This window comes from Salvelinus fontinalis, chromosome 10 (assembly GCF_029448725.1).
Source record: "Salvelinus fontinalis isolate EN_2023a chromosome 10, ASM2944872v1, whole genome shotgun sequence".
NCBI classification, from domain to species: domain Eukaryota; kingdom Metazoa; phylum Chordata; class Actinopteri; order Salmoniformes; family Salmonidae; genus Salvelinus; species Salvelinus fontinalis.
Genome location: NC_074674.1, coordinates 6,196,862 through 6,216,859, shown reverse-complemented (window position 1 = coordinate 6,216,859; position 19,998 = coordinate 6,196,862). Strand labels below are relative to the sequence as shown.

The following is a 19,998-nucleotide window of genomic DNA, read 5'->3' as shown; positions in this document are numbered from 1 at the left end:
AAACTACAACAGTGAGTCAGTCTAAATATATGATCATAAGCACATGGTTTGGAGGGGTCTTGGATAGTCCTTTTAATATAGCCTATAGCTTAGAATGAAATACACAATGGGCATGGAATCACCTCAACATTAAAGTGGACCACTTGTGTGGCTTCAAAATGAAAAACAGATATATTTTCATAATGAGTGAGACATACAGTAACACCTCAAGTACTTATACATGTCTGGTCAATTTGTGACAATAGCAACATTGTTGTTACATTGGACTGTAGAAATTGCTTTATAATTGCATAATGATGGAGTTATTGCATAAGTGGAATAAGGAGCAGTCACTATTCCTCTTGTGTACAGTAGTTGCAAACTCTCAGCTCATTGCTATGCGATTAAAATGCAATTACCAAAGTATTATGTTAACAACGTGCTAATAAAAAGTTGCTCCAAAAGTAATTTTGTTTTATTACACAGGCGCAAGAACAGTTTAATGTTAAGTGTTACTGAAGAGGCTAACAGTAACAAAATATGTCTATTAAGTGTCGAAAGGAAAATAAATATCCCAAAATTGCCTTCTTGAATCAACTACAGCTAAAGGACTGCATAGCGTGTGGTTGAGAACACTTACCCTCAAACGGACAAATAGTTTCAAAGTTGTTTTTGCTAAACATCCAACTTGAACTTTGCAAATGGCTTTGAATGACTCTGCAGTATTTTCAGGTATCAGAAAATGAAATCCAGCTTTCAACCTTTTCAGTGGCATGTTGAAAGAGTCACACAGTAGTTGAGCATCACAATGCATTTATACTTATCTGTACAAGATGTAATTGGTTAATTGATTTAACTTGATTATGTACACCTGGGGCAATGGACGTATGTGGCAGGGTCTACAGACAATCACAATTACAAAGAGAAAACCAGCCCCGTCGCGGACATCAACATCTTGCATCCAGACAAATTAAACAACTTCTTTGCTCGCTTTGAGGACAATACAGTGCCAACCACTAGGCCCACTACCAAAAACTGTGAGCTCTCCTACTCCCTGGCCGACGTGAGTAAAACATTTAAACGTGTTAACCCTTGCAAAGCTGCCGGCAAAGACTGCATCCCTAGCCGTGTCTTCATAGCATGAGCAGACCAACTGGCAGGTGTGTTTACGGACATATTCAATCAATCCCTATCCCAGTCTGTTGTCCCCACATGCTTCAAGATGGCCACCATTGTTCCTGTTCCCATGAAAGCCAAGGTAACTGAACTAAATGACTAGTTGCACTCATTTCTGTCATCATGAAGTGCTTTGAGAGACTAGTCAAGGATCATATCACCTCCACCCTACCTGTCACCCTAGACCCACATTTGCTTACCGCCCCAATAGGTCCACAGGTGATGCAATCGCCATCACACTCCACACTGCCCTATCCCATCTGGACAAGAGGAATTACCTATGTAAGAGAATGCTGTTCATTTACTACAGCTCAGCATTCAACACCATAGTACCCTCCAAACTCATCATTAAGCGTGAGTCCCTGGGTCTTGACCCTGCCCTGTGCAACTGGGTCCTGGACTTCCTGACGGGCCGCCCCCAGGTGGTGAAGGTAGGAAACAACATCTCCACCCCGCTGATCCTCAACACTGGGGCCCCACAAGGATGTATTCTCAGCCCTCTCCTGTACTCCCTGTTCACCCATGACTGTGTGGCCATGCACGCCTCCAACTCAATCATCAAGTTTGCAGACGGCCTCCCGAGTGGTGTAGTGGTCTAAGGCAGTGCTAGCTGTGCCACGAGAGATTCTGGTCTCGAGTCCAGGCTCTGTCGCAGCTGGCCACGACCGGGAGACCCATGGGGCGGTGCACAATTGGCCCAGCATCGCCTGGGTTAGGGGAGGGTTTGTCCCATCGCGCACTAGCGAATCCTGTGGCAGGCCGGGCACAGTGCACACTGACATGGTTGCCAGGTGTACGGTGTTTCCTCCAACATATTGGTGCGGCTGGCTTCCGGGTTAAGTGGGCATTGTGTCAAGAAGCAGTGCGGCTTGGTTGGGTTGTGTTTCAGAGGATGCACTGCTCTCGACCTTCGCCTCTCCCAAGTCCGTACGGGAGTTGCAGCGATGAGACAAGACTGTAAATATCAATTGGATACCACGAAATTGGGGTTAAAAAATATAAAAAATAAGAAAAAAGGTTTGCTGACGACACAGCAGTGGTAGGCTTGATTACCAACAATGACGAGACAGCCTACAGGGAGGAGGTGAGGGCCCTTGGAGTGTGGTGTCAAGAAAATAACCTCTCACTCAATGTCAGCAAAACAAGAGATGATCGTGGACTTCAGGAAAGAGCAAAATGGAGCACCCCTCTATCCACATCGACAGGACAGCAGTGGAGAAGGTGGAAAGTTTTAAGTTCCTCTGTGTACATATCACAGACAAACTGAAATGGTTCACGCACACAGACAGTGTGGTGAAGAAGCCGCAACAGCGCATCTTCAACCTCAGGAAGCTGATAAAATGTGGCTTGTCACTGAAAACGCTCACTAACGTTTACAGGTGCACAATCGAGAGCATCCTGTCGGGCTGTATCACCGCCTGGTATGGCAACTGTACCGCCCACAACCGCAGGGCTCTCCAGAGGCTGGTGCAGTCTGCACAACTCATCACCAGGGGCAAACTACCTGCCCTCCAGGACACCTACAACACCCGATGTGACAGGAGGCAAAAAAGACAATCAACACCCGAGCCTCTACCTGTTCACCCCGCTTCCATCCAGAAGGCGAGGTCAGTACAGCTGCATCAAAGCTGGGACCGAGAGACTGAAAAACAGCTTATATCTCAAGGCCATCAGATTGTTAATCAGCCATCTCTAGCACAGAGAGGTGACTGTTTACCTACATACTTGATATCATTGGCCTCTTTAATAAACGGAACACTAGCCACTTTAATAATGTCACTTTAAGAATGTTTACATATCTCGCATTACTTAACTCATATGTACTGTATATACTGTATACTGTATCCTACACTATCTATTCTTGTCACACCCTGATCGATTTCACCTGTCCTTGTGCTTGTCTCCAACCCCCTCCAGGTGTCCCCCATCTTCCCCATTATCCCCTGGGTACTCATAGCTGTGTTTTCTGTCTGTCTGGGCCAGTTCGCTTTGTTCTTTCAAACCTACCAGCGTTTTACCTTGCTCCTGTCTTTGCCTGTTTTCTAGTTTCCCGGTTTTGACCTTTCCTGCCAGCCCTGACCCTGAGCCTGCCTGCCGTCCTGTACCATTGCCTCTACTCTGGATTACTGACCTCTGCCTGACCTGACCCTGAGCCCGCCTGCTGTTCCGGTGCCTTACACCCTCTCTGGATTACTGACCTCTGCCTGCCTTGACCTGTCGTTTGCCTGCCCCTGTTTAAAGAATACACTTCTATTTCTTCAACACTGTCTGCACCTGGGTCATACGTTAAAACAGGATCATTCTATACTAGCTATTGCATCTTAGCCGCTCTGTCACTGCTCATCCATATATTTTATATTTATATATTCTTATCCCATTCCTTTACTAGATTGTGTGTATTAGGTTTTGTTGTGGAAGTTTTTAGATATTAGGTTTTGTTGTGGAATTGTTAGATATTAGGTTTTGTTGTGGAATTGTTAGATATTACCTGTTAGATACTGCTGCATTGATGGATCTGGAAGCATAAGCATTTCGTAATTTTATAATTTTGTAATAATATCTGCTAACCATGTGTATGTGACCAATAAAATTGTATTTGATTTGATTCAGGGGAATGGACTTTTACAGAATGTTCAGATGTACATGTATTGTGTAAATATGACTGTCAGATAGATTGGAAAGGTATAGGAGATTGTTTGTGCACTATTCATTATATTTCAATCTTCAACATGCAGTTCCAGATACAGCCCTGCCATTAGTTGAAGGCAGCCAATCCAATAGTCACTTCCTGAGATTTTTTTTTAAAGTAGTTGCTTTATACGATCTGTATTCAAATAGTTTTAAAAAGTTGTCACTTTCTGAGATCTGTATTCCAATCGTTTTAAAAAGTTGTCACTTTCTGAGATCTGTATTCCAATCGTTTAAAAAAGTTGTCATTTTTTAGGATCTGTATCCAGATGGTTCCAAAGTCACTATTTGTTCCTCTGAAAAGTGTAACCTGAATGAATTACAATTAAATGGACCTGCCTATAAGGGGTCACAGAAAAGTTCAAACACAAACGCTGTAGTTACATAACCAAATGAATGAGAGTTTTCACGTCACACAAATCAAACAAAGAGACGTCCTCTCATCTTGAACCGTTCATGGACTCGTTTAATGAAAGCCATTTTACCTTGATAGATCACATTTCCAACGTCACTCAAACTCCCATCACTAGTGACCCAGAAAATCTGATATTGTTTTCCTACCCTGGTCAAAAGAGAGTAACAATCAACTGTTCCAGTATCATATCTACATTTCATCTTGCTCCCAGAAGTTTACTATACCTTGAGTTTCCTTCTGGCGTTGAACTTTTTCAGGCACTCCACCGTCTCCTGTCTGTGCATGCAGGAGGCCACAGTGGAGCGGTGCTGTAGAGAGAGAGAGAGAAGGAAAAAATAAAGACATGTCAGGTTAGACACCGGGCCGGATCTTACTGGACAAGGTGATCATTGTGAGAATGCTCTGAACTCACTGAGATCCAGGGATGTTTGAGAACCTCCGAGGCTGTGATGCGCTTGGCAGGGTTGATGGTCAACATCTTGTTGATGAGATCCTTGGCCTCTGGAGTAACAGTGTCCCACTCTGGCGAGGGGAACTACAGGACACGAGGAGGTATTTGGTATTAACATACAATTATAAACTGGGTGGTTCGAGCCCTGAATGCTGATTGGCTGACAGCAGTGGTACATCTGACCGTATACCACAGGCATGGCAAACATTTATTTTTACTGCTCTAATTACATTGATAACCAGTTTATAATAGCAATAAGGCACCTCAGGGGTTTGTGGTATATGGCCAATATACCATGGCTAAGGGCTGTATCCAGGCACTCCGCGTTGCGTCATGCTTAAGAACAGCCCTTAGCCGTGGTATATGGGCCATGTACCACACCCCCTCGGGCCTTATTGCTTAAATAAATTGTGGGAATTCAAACTGGTGATGATCTTCAAATGAGTGAAAATAATCCTAAAGGTACATTTTGCAAACTATATAGGGTAAACATTCTGTAGGCAGAGGATAGGAATGTGAAAGGACTGTCACGCCCTGATCTGTTTCACCTGTCTTTGTGATTGTCTCCACCCCCCTCCAGGTGTCACCCATCTTCCCCATTATCCCCTGTGTATTTACACATGTGTTCTCTGTTTGTCTGTTGCCAGTTCGTTTTGTTCGTAGAACCTACCAGCGTTTTGTTTCCCTGCTCCCGTTTGTTTCTTGCTCCTGTTTAGTTTCTCGGTTCTGACTGTTCTGCCTGCCCTGACCCTGACCCTGACCCTGAGCCTGCAAGCTGTCCTGTACCTTTACACCCTCTCTGGATTATTGACCCCTGCCTGCCGTGACCTGTCGTTTGCCTGCCCCTGTTTAAGGAATAAACTTTTGTTTCTTCAACACTGTCTGCATCTGGGTCATACCTTAAAACGTGATAAGGACAGAGTAGAGAAATATTAAAGTACAGAGTAGAGAAATATTAAAGGACAGAGTAGAGAAATATTAAAGAACAAAGTACAGAAATATTGAAGTACAGAGCCATGGGCTGCTATGACTTCAATTGAAGAAGAAAAAATAGAGGATGTGTTTTCCACCCAGCAGAAATAAACCATTATCAGGCACTGAATTCAGGATCATTCATCTCTTTGGAAACTGGTGTGTTACACAATCCTGAAGAGACACTGTGCTTTTCCCCAGCAGCCATGACCAGTGAAGGAATGGAGGGTTATTGTTACAGTAAGAACAGGAGCTAGGATAGATGTGACTCTTCACCCCTACCTACATGTACAAATTACCTCAACTAACCTGTACCTCTGCACATTGACTCTGTACTGGTACCCCCTGTATATAGCCTCGTTATTGTTATTTTATTGTGTTACTTTTATTATTATTTTTATTTGTTTATTTGGTAAATATTTTCTTAACTCTTTCTTGAACTGCACTGTTGGTTAAGGGCTTGTAAGTAAGCATTTCACGGTAAGGTCTACTACACATGTTGTGTTCGGCGCATGTGACAAATAAAGTTTGATTTGATTTGATTTGACTCACATCGTAGGCCCCAGCCTTGATCTGCTGGTACAGTCTGTGCTGGTCCTCATCCCAGAACGGAGGATATCCCACCAGTAGGATGTACAGGATCACACCTGGCAACACAGATGTTATACATCACTATACAAGAGAAGACTGTCACACCTGGCAACACATACAGTACGTTATACATTACTATACAATAGAAAACTGTCACACCTGGCAACACATACAGTATGTTATACATCACTATACAATATAAGACTGTCACACCTGGCAACACAGATGTTATACATTACTATACAATAGAAAACTGTCACACCTGGCAACACATACAGTATGTTATACATCACTATACAATAGAAGACTGTCACACCTGGCAACACAGATGTTATACATCACTATACAATAGAAAACTGTCACACCTGGCAACACAGACGTTATACATCACTATACAATAGAAGACTGTCACACCTGGCAACACATACAGTATGTTACACATCACTATACAAGAGAAGACTGTCACACCTGGCAACACATACAGTACGTTATACATCACTATACAAGAGAAGACTGTCACACCTGGCAACACATACAGTACGTTATACATCACTATACAATAGAAGACTGTCACACCTGGCAACACAGATGTTATACATCACTATACAATAGAAGACTGTCACACCTGGCAACACAGACGTTATACATCACTATACAATAGAAGACTGTCACACCTGGCAACACATACAGTATGTTATACATCACTATACAAGAGAAGACTGTCACACCTGGCAACACATACAGTACGTTATACATCACTATACAAGAGAAGACTGTCACACCTGGCAACACATACAGTACGTTATACATCACTATACAATAGAAGACTGTCACACCTGGCAACACAGATGTTATACATCACTATACAATAGAAAACTGTCACACCTGGCAACACAGACGTTATACATCACTATACAATAGAAGACTGTCACACCTGGCAACACAGATGTTATACATCACTATACAATAGAAGACTGTCACACCTGGCAACACAGATGTTATACATCACTATACAATAGAAAACTGTCACACCTGGCAACACAGATGTTATACATCACTATACAATAGAAGACTGTCACACCTGGCAACACATACAGTACGTTATACATCACTATACAATAGAAGACTGTCACACCTGGCAACACATACAGTATGTTATACATCACTATACAATAGAAGACTGTCACACCAGGCAACACATACAGTACGTTATACATCACTATACAATAGAAGACTGTCACACCTGGCAACACAGATGTTATACATCACTATACAATAGAAGACTGTCACACCTGGCAACACATACAGTACGTTATACATCACTATACAATAGAAGACTGTCACACCTGGCAACACAGATGTTATACATCACTATACAATAGAAGACTGTCACACCTGGCAACACATACAGTATGTTATACATCACTATACAATAAAAGACTGTCACACCTGGCAACACAGATGTTATACATCACTATACAATAAAAGACTGTCACACCTGGCAACACAGATGGTATACATCACTATACAATAAAAGACTGTCACACCTGGCAACACAGATGTTATACATCACTATACAATAGAAGAGTTTCACACCTGGCAACACATACAGTACGTTATACATCACTATACAATAGAAGACTGTCACACCTGGCAACACAGACGTTATACATCACTATACAATAGAAGACTGTCACACCTGGCAACACAGATGTTATACATCACTATACAATAAAAGACTGTCACACCTGGCAATACAGACGTTATACATCACTATACAATAAAAGAGTTTCACACCTGGCAACACATACGTTATACACTGAGTATACAAAACATTAAGAACACCTGCTCTTTCCATGGCATAGACTGACCAGGTGAATCCAGGTGAAAGCTATGATCCCTTATTGATGTCACTTGTTAAATCCACTTCAATCAGTGTAGATGAAGAGGAGGAGACAGGTTAAAGAAGGATTTTTAAGCCTTGAGACAACTGAGACATGGACTGTGTATGTGTGCCATCCAGAGAGTCAATGGGCAACACAAAATATTTAAGTGCCTTTGAACAAGGTATGGTAGTAGGTGCCAAGCATACCGGTTTGTGTCAAGAACTGCAATGCTGCTGGGTTTTTTCCGCTCAACAGTTCCCCATGTGTATCAAGAATGGTCCACCAATGGTCCAACACAACACAGCACTCTAGTTACTTAAGAATTAACTAGCATAAAGTACATACTGAAAATCTCTCTATCTTTGACGAAAAGAAAAGGTGCTGAAGTAATTGATAGTGCTGAATCTTGATCGCTCACTAGGGAGTAGTGTATATGTGTGTCTGTGTGTGTGCTAGCTTGTGTGTGTGTGTGTGTGTGTGTGTGTGTGCGTGTGTTGTATGTATTCCATACCCCCCCCCCCACCACTGAGAACTCCCTCTCTCTGGGTGAAAGGTCTCTTTGTGGGGTTAACAATACACACAGTTATGTGCACATACAGATCCAGCTCCGGGTCAGGACGTTAGAACTCTGAGAATGAACCCCTGCCCACTCCCGCCTGCCCACTCCCGCCTGCCCACTCCCGCCTGCCCACTCCCGCCTGCCCACATTGTCGCCCCCCCCCCCCAGCCCTCAACCTTATGTCTCCTGTGAATTCATCTCTGCGAAGCCTGCCAGGCTCACAGACCCATCGGCCATGAAGCCCACACACATCTCAAGGGGAGCAGCAGCACAAAGCTCATATCAAAAGGCAGGGAAATATAGCTGTGCATAACAATGAGCTTCTCCCGCTTCAAAAGACCAATGTGCACAGAGTGATAGCTTGAAACGTCAATAAGTTTGAAAAGAAATCTAACCAAACCGGGTTAAACGGCTGATTCCAGCCGGGCTGAAGAGCAGCTATTCAACTCAATGTGAAAAGAGGCTGTACTACTACATATTGTCAAAATAATGATTTATATGGGATTCATATGATGTAGATATACACTGAGCGTACAAAACATTAAAAACACATACTCTTTCCAATACTATAATATACACTATATATACTGTACATACTATGTCCTAGGTAAGAGTTGTCCATGCATCAGAGTAGCAGGAGGATGTCTAGCAGATTAATTCTGCCACCTTGTTGACACAGATGCCTGTGGTACTGAGGTGCATAGTACTGTGGCCCGTGATATTGAGGCCCGTGGTATTGAGGCTTGTGGTACTGTGGCCCGTGGTAATGAGGCCCGTGGTACTGAGACCTGTGGTACTGTGGCCCGTGGTACTGTGGCCCGTGGTAATGAGGCCCGTGGTACTGAGGCCTGTGGTATTGAGGCCTGTGGTATTGAGGCCTGTGGTATTGAGGCCCGTGGTACTGAGGCCCGTGGTACTGTATGTATATAGACATAGAGAGAGAGCCATGATCAGATCGACATACTGCTGCCTTGTCTTCTCTGACTGAGAGCTCACCTATGCACCTTTGGATGAAACAGACTCACCTATGCACCTTTGGATGAAACAGACTCACCTATGCACCTTTGGATGAAACAGACCCCATAAATATACTGGTGCACTAAATCATCTGTGACATTGAGGTGGCAGGTTTTGTGTCAGCACAACTCTAGCAGGTGAGGCTCTGAAGCAATGCCCAGTCTGGCCAAATGAGAAAACATAAAGCTTGAGATTAAGAAACTAGGAAACGCATCCCACCAGGTGTGAAGTCTATATCATGCTTTCTTTAGGCAGCAGCAACTTACAGTAGATGTAGACAGAAACAAACAAGGAAAGAGGTGGATATCTGAAAGTCATCCTGCTTACCGCATGCCCACAGGTCCACAGCTTTGCCATATGGGTCCTTCCTCAGGACCTCAGGAGACAGGTAACCAGGTGTCCCTGCAAAGCCTGCATCACATCCAGACAGAGAGGCAGTGAGTCACAGATAATACAGCTCTATTGAAAATCAAATGCTAGGCAACAAGCCATGGGAAACAATGTCTAGATGCATTTTTCCAGTGGAGATCAAGTTTATGAATTGCCTGGATGGGCTGTAGGACAGTGGATGTGCATTGATAATTCAAATGGAACTGTTAACAGGCATTACCTTTGGATTATCTTCAATAACTAACGACTATCAACCTATCAGCATCCAGGATGCAAACTTACCATTTTAGAAAGCTCTAAAAGGGATACTCTCAGTGTAATAAAATAACAAGTTGATAGAGTTTAGCTCTATAGAATGTTCTAAATACTGGTACAAGCGCAATGCTATACAATACATAGTGATATAGGCACATGCTGTTTTAAGTGTGAAGTGACACTAACCATATAATCCATTATATACTATGATAGAGTACAGTAAAGTGATGAGAGTTCAGTATCTTTTAATTATTAAACGCAATATAACAATGGAAAAAAAGAGAAAAACAAATTGACTTTGTATTCTGTCACCAACCAGGAAAAGAAGACAGTATTAGAGAGATCTGCTCTGATAATTCTATTCCCCGGAATGTAAGAGAGAGTAATAACATTATACACATGTTCCTGGTCCCGCCTGCCTCACATTTCTCTCAATAGAGCTTCATTTGAGGTGTGAGGTCCATATGCTTCTTACCTACCCTGACCAGACAGGCTGTCAACGTTCTAAGTCTGGTCATAAACTCTTTCTGAGGGGTGATGAGACTTTATTTTACTGTTGTTTTCAACGATTCACCACATCTTCTCACGTTCCAGCCTTGTTATGTGGACAAATGGATTATATATCAATCATCCGACAAAGAACGCATTCTTCCATTTATTCTCCAGACCCAGGGAACCAGCCTGGGGTTTTACGCACTGTGAACAAAGGACAGGTTGAAATATCCAGACTCATTTTCATTCAGGAAATGATAAAGTATCATGTGAAGAGTACAGTATAATTATAATGACCAGCAGAGCTGGGTGTGACAGCTACACCAGCTGTCCTGAGGAAAAGCAGCCAGCCAGGCGTTCCCCAAAACACTTTAGAAAAATCATCCTAATCTAAGAGAGGTGTGTCTGTAAAAATGAACTGTGGATATTGGATACGTGTCCTCTGGCTCATTAAAAGGAAACTGAATTCTAAAAGACATTCCTAGATCCCTAGTTTTATAACATATGTTTGATTCTGCTCCATGTGTTTTTCAACGTAGCCAAAGGGCAGGCTGGTGAAACATCGAAGGTACTGTGAGCCACGCAACAGACTCCAAACTATGGGTCACAGTGCTTTCAAGACTTCGCTGTTCAGAATAGCTTTCCAACTCCTCTGTTAATTCTGCTCTCATGTCCTCTGGATCTGACGACACCTGTATATACAGTATATCACAAAAGTGAGTACACCCCTCACATTTCTGTAAATATTTGAGTATATCTTTTCATGTGACAACACTGAAGAAATGACACTTTGCTACAATGTAAAGTAGTGAGTGTACAGCTTGTTTAACAGTGTAAATTTGCTGTCCCCTCAAAATAACTCAACACACAGCCATTAAGGTCTAAACCGCTGGCAAAAAAAGTGAGTACACCCCTAAGTGAAAATGTCCAAATTGGGCCCAAAGTGTCAATATTTTGTGTGGCCACCATAATTTTCCAGCACTGCCTTAACAGTCTTGGGCATGGAGTTCACCAGAGCTTCACAGGTTGCCACTGGAGTCCTCTTCCATTCCTCCATGATGACATCATGGAGCTGGTGGATGTTAGAGACCTTGCACTCCTCCACCTTCCGTTTAAGGATGCCCCACAGATGCTCAATAGGGGTTAGGTCTGGAGACATGCTTGGCCAGTCCATCACCTTTAACCTCAGCTTCTTTAGCAAGGCAGTGGTCGTCTTGGAGGTGTGTTTGGGGTCATTATCATGTTGGAATACTGCCCTGCGGCCCAGTCTCTGAAGGGAGGGGATCATGCTCTGCTTCAGTATGTCACAGTACATGTTGGCATTCATGGTTCCCTCAATGAACTGTAGCTCCCCAGTGCCGGCAGCACTCATGCAGCCCCAGACCATGGCACTCCCACCACCATGCTTGACTGTAGGCAAGACACACTTGTCTTTGTACTCCTCACCTGGTTGCTGCCACACACGCTTGACACCATCTGAACCAAATAAGTTTATCTTGGTCTTATCAGACCACTGGACATGGTTCCAGTAATCCATGTCCTTAGTCTGCTTGTCTTCAGCAAACTATTTGCCGGCTTTCTTGTGCATCATCTTTAGAAGAGGCTTCCTTCTGGGACGATAGCCATGCAGACCAATTTGATGCAGTGTACGGCGTATGGTCTGAGCACTGACCGGCTGACCCCCCACCCCTTTAACCTCTGCAGCAATGCTGGCAGCACTCATACGTCTAATTCCCAAAGACAACCTCTGGATATGACGCTGAGCACCTGCACTCAACTTCTTTGGTCGACCATGGCGAGGCCTGTTCTGAGTGGAACTTGTCCAGTTCAACCGCTGTATGGTCTTGGCCACCGTGCTGCAGCTCAGTTTCAGGGTCTTGGCAATCTTCATATAGCCCAGGCCATCTTTATGTAGAGCAACAATTCTTTTTTTCAGATCCTCAGAGAGTTCTTTGCCATGAGGTGCCATGTTGAACTTCCAGTGACCAGTCAGTATGAGGGAGTGTGAGAGCGATGACACCAAATTTAACACACCTGCTCCCCATTCACACCTGAGACCTTGTAACACTAACCAGTCACATGACACCGGGGAGGAAAATGGCTAATTGGGCCCAATTTGGACATTTTCACTTAGGGGTGTACTCACTTTTGTTGCCAGCGGTTTAGACATTAATGGCTGTGTGTTGAGTTATTTTGAGGGGACAGCAAATGTACACTGTTATACAAGCTGTACACTCACTACTTTACATTGTAGCAAAGTGTCATTTCTTCAGTGTTGTCACATGAAAAGATATACTCAAATATTTACAAAAATGTGAGGGGTGTACTCACTTTTGTGATATACTGTAGCTTTGGTTGTTGTCTGTGTTCTATGTTGCGTTTTTTTTTTTTTTTTTAAATGTACGCCTTGGGTGTGAGAAATGCACTTCAACATATTCAATATATATATATATATATTTTATTATTATTAAATTACTGAGCACATCCTCAGGCAGGCATGGAAAACCACAGCAGAGAGATTGGGCCAGCAGAAAGATTGGGTCAGCAGAGAGATCAAATAAAATACAATTTTATTGGTCACAAACACATGGTTAGCAGATGTTAATGCGAGTGTAACGAAATGCTTGTGCTTCTAGTTCCGAAAATGCAGTAATATCTAACAAGTAATCTAACAAATTCACAACAACTACCTTATAAACACAAATATAAAGGGGTGAATGAGAATATGCACATATAAATATATGGATGATCGATGGGCGTGCGGCATAGGCAAGATGCAGTAGATGGTATAGAATACAGTATATACATATGAGGTGAGTAATATAATATGTAAACATTATTAAAGTGGCATTATTTAAAGTGACTAGTGATACATTTATTGAGTCCATTTACTTAAGTGGCCAGAGATTTGAGTCTGTATTTTGGCAGCATTCTCTCTATGTTAATGATTGCTGTTTAACAGTCTGATGGCCTTGAGATAGAAGCTGTTTTTCAGTCTCTCGGTCCCAGCTTTGATGCACCTGTACTGACCTCGCCTTCTGGATGATAGCGGGGTGAACAGGCAGTGGCTCGGGTGGTTGTTGTCCTTGATTATCTTTTTGGCCTTCCTGTGACATTGGGTGCTGTAGGTGTCATGGAGGGCAGGTAGTTTGCCCCCGGTGATGCGTTGTGCAGACCTCACTACCTTCTGGAGAGCCTTGCGGTTGAGGGCGGTGCAGTTGCCGTACCAGGCGGTGATACAGCCCGACACCATGCTCTCAATTATGCACCTGTAAAAGTTTGTGAGTGTTTTAGGTGACAAGCCAAATTTCTTCAGCCTCCTGAGGTTTATTCTCCAAACCCAGGGAACCAGCCTGGGGTTTTACGCACTGTGAACAAAGGACAGGTTGAAATATCCAGACTAATTTTCATGAAGGAAATGATAAAGCATCATGTGAAGAGTACAGTTCTTCACCACGCTGTCTGTGTGGCTGGACCATTTCAGTTTGTCCGTGATGTGTACGCCGATGTTGAGTGAGAGGTTGTTTTCCTGACACCACACTCAGATGGCCCCCAACTCCTCCCTGTAGGCCGTCTCGTCGTTGTTGGTAATCGGGCCTATCACTGTCGTGTCATCTGCAAACTTGATGATTGAGTTGGAAGCGTGCATGGCCACGCAGTCAGGGGTGAACAGGGAGTACAGTAGAGGTCTGAGAACGCACCCTTGTGAGGCCCCAGTGATGAGGATCAGCGGGGTGGAGATGTTGTTTCCTACCTTCACCACCCAGCGGAAGCCCGTCAGAAAGTCCAGGATCCAGTTGCACAGGGCGGGGTCGAGACCCATGGTCTCGAGCTTAATGATGAGTTTGGAGGGTACTATGGTGTTAAATGCTGAACTGTAGTCAATGAACAGCATTCTTACATAGGTATTCCTCTTGTCCAGATGGGATAGGGCAGTGTGCAGTGTGCAGTGTGATAGCAATTGCATCGTCAGTGGACCTATTGCGGCAGTAAGCAAATTGAAGTGGGTCTAGGGTATCAGGTAGGGTGGAGGTGATACGCGCTCCAGCAAGTATATCTCACTGGTCACCCCCAAAGCCAATTCCTCCTTTGGCCACTTTTCCTTACAGTTCTCTGCTGCCAATGACTGGAACGAACTGCAAAAATCACTGAAGCTGGAGACTTATATCTCCCTCACTAGCTTTAAGCACCAGCTGTCAGAGCAGCTCACAGATCACTGCACCTATACATAGACAATCTGTAAACAGCCCATCCAACTACCTCATCCCCATAATGTATTTATTTATATATCTTGCTCCTTTGCACCCCAGTATCTCTACTTGCACATTCATCTTCTGCACATCTATCATTCCAGTGTATAATTGCTATATTGTAATTACTTCGCCACCATGGCCTATTTATTGCCTTAACTCCCTTATCTTACCTCATTTGCACTCACTGTATATTGACTTTTTGTTTCTTTTTTTCTACTGTATTATTGACTAGATGTTTTGTTTATTCCATACCTCAACCACATAACTTCTGACCGCAATCAAACACATTCTGACCACATCTAGTGTCCACAACCACACAACTCCTGACCTCAACCACACAATTACATACCACAACAACACAACTTCTGAACACACAACTTCTGGTCACACATTTATCTACTAACCATATCCAAACAACTTCTGACCACAACTACTGAACCACATAACTACTGACCACTACTACCACAACTTCTAGACCAGTCAGTCAGCTAGGTTAGTTATACCAGTCAGTCAGCTAGGTTAGTTAGACCAGTCGGTCAGTTAGGTTAGTTAGACCAGTCGGTCAGCTAGGTTAGTTAGACCGGTCAGTCAGTTAGGTTAGTTAGACCAGTCAGTCAGTTGGGTTAGTTAGACCAGTCGGTCAGCTAGGTTAGTTAGACCAGTCAGTCAGTTAGGTTGGTTAGACCAGTCGGTCAGCTAGGTTAGTTAGACCAGTCGGTCAGTTAGGTTAGTTAGACCAGTCGGTCAGTTAGGTTAGTTATACCAGTCAGTCAGTTAGGTTAGTTAGACCAGTCAGTCAGTTAGGTTGGTTAGACCAGTTGGTCAGCTAGGTTAGTTATACCAGTCAGTCAGTTAGGTTAGTTAGACCAGTTGGTCAGCTAGGTTAGTTATACCAGTCAGTCAGTTAGGTTAGTTAGACCAGTCAGTCAGTTAGGTTAGTTAGACCAGTCGGTCAGCTAGGTTAGTTAGACCAGTCAGTCAGCTAGGTTAGTTAGACCAGTCAGTCAGTTAGGTTAGTCAGACCAGTCAGTCAGTTAGGTTAGTTAGACCAGTCAGTCAGCTAGGTTAGTTAGACCAGTCAGTTAGGTTAGTCAGACCAGTCAGTCAGTTAGGTTAGTCAGACCAGTCGGTCAGCTAGGTTAGTTAGACCAGTCGGTCAGCTAGGTTAGTTATACCAGTCAGTCAGTTAGGTTAGTTAGACCAGTCAGTCAGTTAGGTTAGTTAGACCAGTCAGACAGTTAGGTTAGTTAGACCAGTCAGTCAGTTAGGTTAGTTAGACCAGTCAGTCAGCTAGGTTAGTTAGACCAGTCGGTCAGCTAGGTTAGTTAGACCAGTCGGTCAGTTAGGTTAGTTAGACCAGTCGGTCAGTTAGGTTAGTTAGACCAGTCGGTCAGCTAGGTTAGTTAGACCAGTCTGTCAGTTAGGTTAGTTAGACCAGTCAGTCAGTTAGGTTAGTTAGACCAGTCAGTCAGCTAGGTTAGTTAAACCAGTCGGTCAGCTAGGTTAGTTAGTCCAGTCAGTCAGTTAGGTTAGTTAGACCAATCTGTCAGCTAGGTTAGTTAGACCAGTTGGTCAGCTAGGTTAGTTAGACCAGTTGGTCAGCTAGGTCAGTTCGGTTAGTTAGACCAGTCTGTCAGCTAGATTAGTTAGACCAGTTGGTCAGCTAGGTTAGTTAGACCAGTCGGTCAGCTAGGTTAGTTAGACCAGTCGGTCAGTTAGGTTAGTTAGACCAATCAGTCAGCTAGGTTAGTTAGACCAGTCAGTCAGCTAGGTTAGTTAGACCAGTCGGTCAGTTAGGTTAGTTAGACCAGTCGGTCAGTTAGGTTGGTTAGACCAGTTGGTCAGCTAGGTTAGTTATACCAGTCCGTCAGTTAGGTTAGTTAGACCAGTCAGTGAGTTAGGTTAGTTAGACCAGTCGGTCAGTTAGGTTAGTTAGACCAGTCGGTCAGTTAGGTTAGTTAGACCAGTCAGTCAGTTAGGTTAGTTAGACCAGTCAGTCAGCTAGGTTAGTTAGACCAGTCGGTCAGCTAGGTTAGTTAGACAAGTCGGTCAGTTAGGTTAGTTAGACCAGTCGGTCAGTTAGGTTAGTTAGACCAGTCGGTCAGCTAGGTTAGTTAGACCAGTCTGTCAGTTAGGTTAGTTAGACCAGTCAGTCAGTTAGGTTGGTTAGACCAGTTGGTCAGCTAGGTTAGTTATACCAGTCAGTCAGTTAGGTTAGTTAGACCAGTCAGTGAGTTAGGTTAGTTAGACCAGTCGGTCAGTTAGGTTAGTTAGACCAGTCGGTCAGTTAGGTTAGTTAGACCAGTCAGTCAGTTAGGTTAGTTAGACCAGTCAGTCAGCTAGGTTAGTTAGACCAGTCGGTCAGCTAGGTTAGTTAGACCAGTCGGTCAGTTAGGTTAGTTAGACCAGTCGGTCAGTTAGGTTAGTTAGACCAGTCGGTCAGCTAGGTTAGTTAGACCAGTCTGTCAGTTAGGTTAGTTAGACCAGTCAGTCAGTTAGGTTAGTTAGACCAGTCAGTCAGCTAGGTTAGTTAAACCAGTCGGTCAGCTAGGTTAGTTAGTCCAGTCAGTCAGTTAGGTTAGTTAGACCAATCTGTCAGCTAGGTTAGTTAGACCAGTTGGTCAGCTAGGTTAGTTAGACCAGTTGGTCAGCTAGGTCAGTTCGGTTAGTTAGACCAGTCTGTCAGCTAGATTAGTTAGACCAGTTGGTCAGCTAGGTTAGTTAGACCAGTCGGTCAGCTAGGTTAGTTAGACCAGTCGGTCAGTTAGGTTAGTTAGACCAATCAGTCAGCTAGGTTAGTTAGACCAGTCAGTCAGCTAGGTTAGTTAGACCAGTCAGTCAGTTAGGTTAGTTAGACCAGTCAGTCAGTTAGGTTAGTTAGACCAGTTGGTCAGCTAGGTTAGTTATACCAGTCAGTCAGTTAGGTTAGTTAGTTAGACCAGTCGGTCAGTTAGGTTAGTTAGACCAGTCAGTCAGTTAGGTTAGTTAGACCAGTCTGTCAGCTAGGTTAGTTAGACCAGTCAGTCAGCTAGGTTAGTTAGACCAGTTGGTCAGCTAGGTTAGTTAGACCAGTTGGTCAGCTAGGTTAGTTAGACCAGTCGGTCAGCAAGGTTAGTTAGACCAGTCCGTCAGCTAGGTTAGTTAGACCAGTCGGTCAGCTAGGTTAGTTAGACCAGTCGGTCAGTTAGGTTAGTTAGACCAGTCGATCAGCTAGGTTAGTTAGACCAGTTGGTCAGCTAGGTTAGTTAGAGCAGTAGGTCAGTTAGGTTAGTTAGACCAGTCAACTAGGTTAGTTAGAACAGTCAGAGTGACAGAAAATGAGCTGTGTGGAACCTAGTCAAACAAGAGGGTTTTACACTGCAGGCCTCACTACTAATGAGGCTGGATGGGGCTGTGGTATTTCTAGTTCTGGTGGCAATGGAATTCATCAATAAAACAAGCAGTAAACAGCGCTCCTTGCCCTGTGGTGGTCATGGTGCTACAAAACTAGTTGTTGCTACCTTGATTAAACTTTCTCCAGAATAGCTGTAGAGGAAATGTTCCTTTTTTGATGATATTCGATGCAAAACGTTTGTTTGATTGGATTCAATAGGAGTCTTTGAATTATTGATTTCCCTCTGAAGGCTCTGTTTCCCTGGTGGAAATATTAACATTAAACATCCTAAATCTCGCATACGTCGACCTGCTTTAGAAGCCAGTCTTTATTTGCATTCCATTTTGTGTGTGTGTGTGTCTGTGTGTGTGTGTGTGTGTGTGTGTGTGTGTGTGTGTGTGTGTGTGTGTGTGTGTGTGTGTGTGTGTGTGTGTGTGTGTGTGTGTGTGTGTGTGTGTGTGTGTGTGTGTGTGTGTGTGTGTGTGTGTGTGTGTGTGTGTGTGTGTAATTACGATTCATATCAGCCATTACCGAACCAGGCTTGTTGTTCCCCCTCCACCTCGATGGCCAGGCCAAAGTCTGCCAGCTTCACTGCAGCTCCCTTGGACTTGGAGGCAAGGAGAAGGTTCTCAGGCTGCGTAGAAAGAGAGAGGTCAGCCAGTCAGTCAGCAGTCAGTCAGTCAGGAATCAGTCAGTCAGCCAGTTAGCCAGCCAGTCAGTCAGCAGTCAGTCAGTCAGCAATCAGTTAGTCAGCCAGTTAGCCAGCCAGTCAGTCAACAGTCTGTCAGTCAGTCAACAGTCTGTCAGTCAGTCAGCAGTCAGTTAGTCAGCCAGTTAGCCAGCCAGTCAGTCAGCAGTCAGTCAGTCAGCAATCAGTTAGTCAGCCAGTTAGCCAGCCAGTCAGTCAACAGTCTGTCAGTCAGTCAGCAGTCAGTTAGTCAGCCAGTTAGCCAGCCAGTCAGTCAGCAGTCAGTCAGTCAGCAATCAGTCAGTCAGCCAGTTAGCCAGCCAGTCAGTCAGCAGTCAGTCAGTCAGCAATCAGTTAGTCAGCCAGTTAGCCAGCCAGTCAGTCAACAGTCAGTCAGTCAGTCAGCAGTCAGTTAGTCAGCCAGTTAGCCAGCCAGTCAGTCAACAGTCTGTCAGTCAGTCAGCAGTCAGTTAGTCAGCCAGTTAGCCAGCCAGTCAGTCAGCAGTCAGTCAGTCAGCAATCAGTCAGTCAGCCAGTTAGTCAGCCAGTCAGTCAGTCAGTCAGCAGTCAGTTAGTCAGCCAGTTAGCCAGCCAGTCAGTCAACCAAAAGAGACAGGAGGCCTGAGCAGAAGCAGGGATATGGTGGCAGACAGACATGACTCTAGGCTGGGCCAGATTGAATAGTGTTAATGACTTTGTGTGGTTGCAGCATGACAGAGCTCTGATAAATACAGCACCCAGCCACTTCTATCCCACACAGACAGAGGAATGAACACCCCACCTCCTGCCGCCAATCACTTACTGCTGCTGCTA

The 19,998-nt window shown here is 44.1% G+C and overlaps 1 protein-coding gene across 7 annotated transcripts in view; it reads right to left on the bottom strand.

The window, feature by feature from the left end:
• Positions 1-19,998, bottom strand: part of camk2a (calcium/calmodulin-dependent protein kinase II alpha) — a 99,302-nt gene that overhangs the window by 27,434 nt on the left and 51,870 nt on the right. For all 7 annotated transcript variants that reach the window (XM_055935548.1, XM_055935549.1, XM_055935545.1 and 4 more), the window contains exons 7-11: positions 19,029-19,131; positions 10,062-10,145; positions 6,234-6,328; positions 4,671-4,793; positions 4,483-4,566 (exon numbers count right to left, since the gene is read on the bottom strand). In XM_055935548.1, the coding sequence (XP_055791523.1) occupies positions 4,483-4,566; positions 4,671-4,793; positions 6,234-6,328; positions 10,062-10,145; positions 19,029-19,131 (489 nt within the window). The remainder of the gene's footprint in view (positions 1-4,482; positions 4,567-4,670; positions 4,794-6,233; positions 6,329-10,061; positions 10,146-19,028; positions 19,132-19,998) is intronic.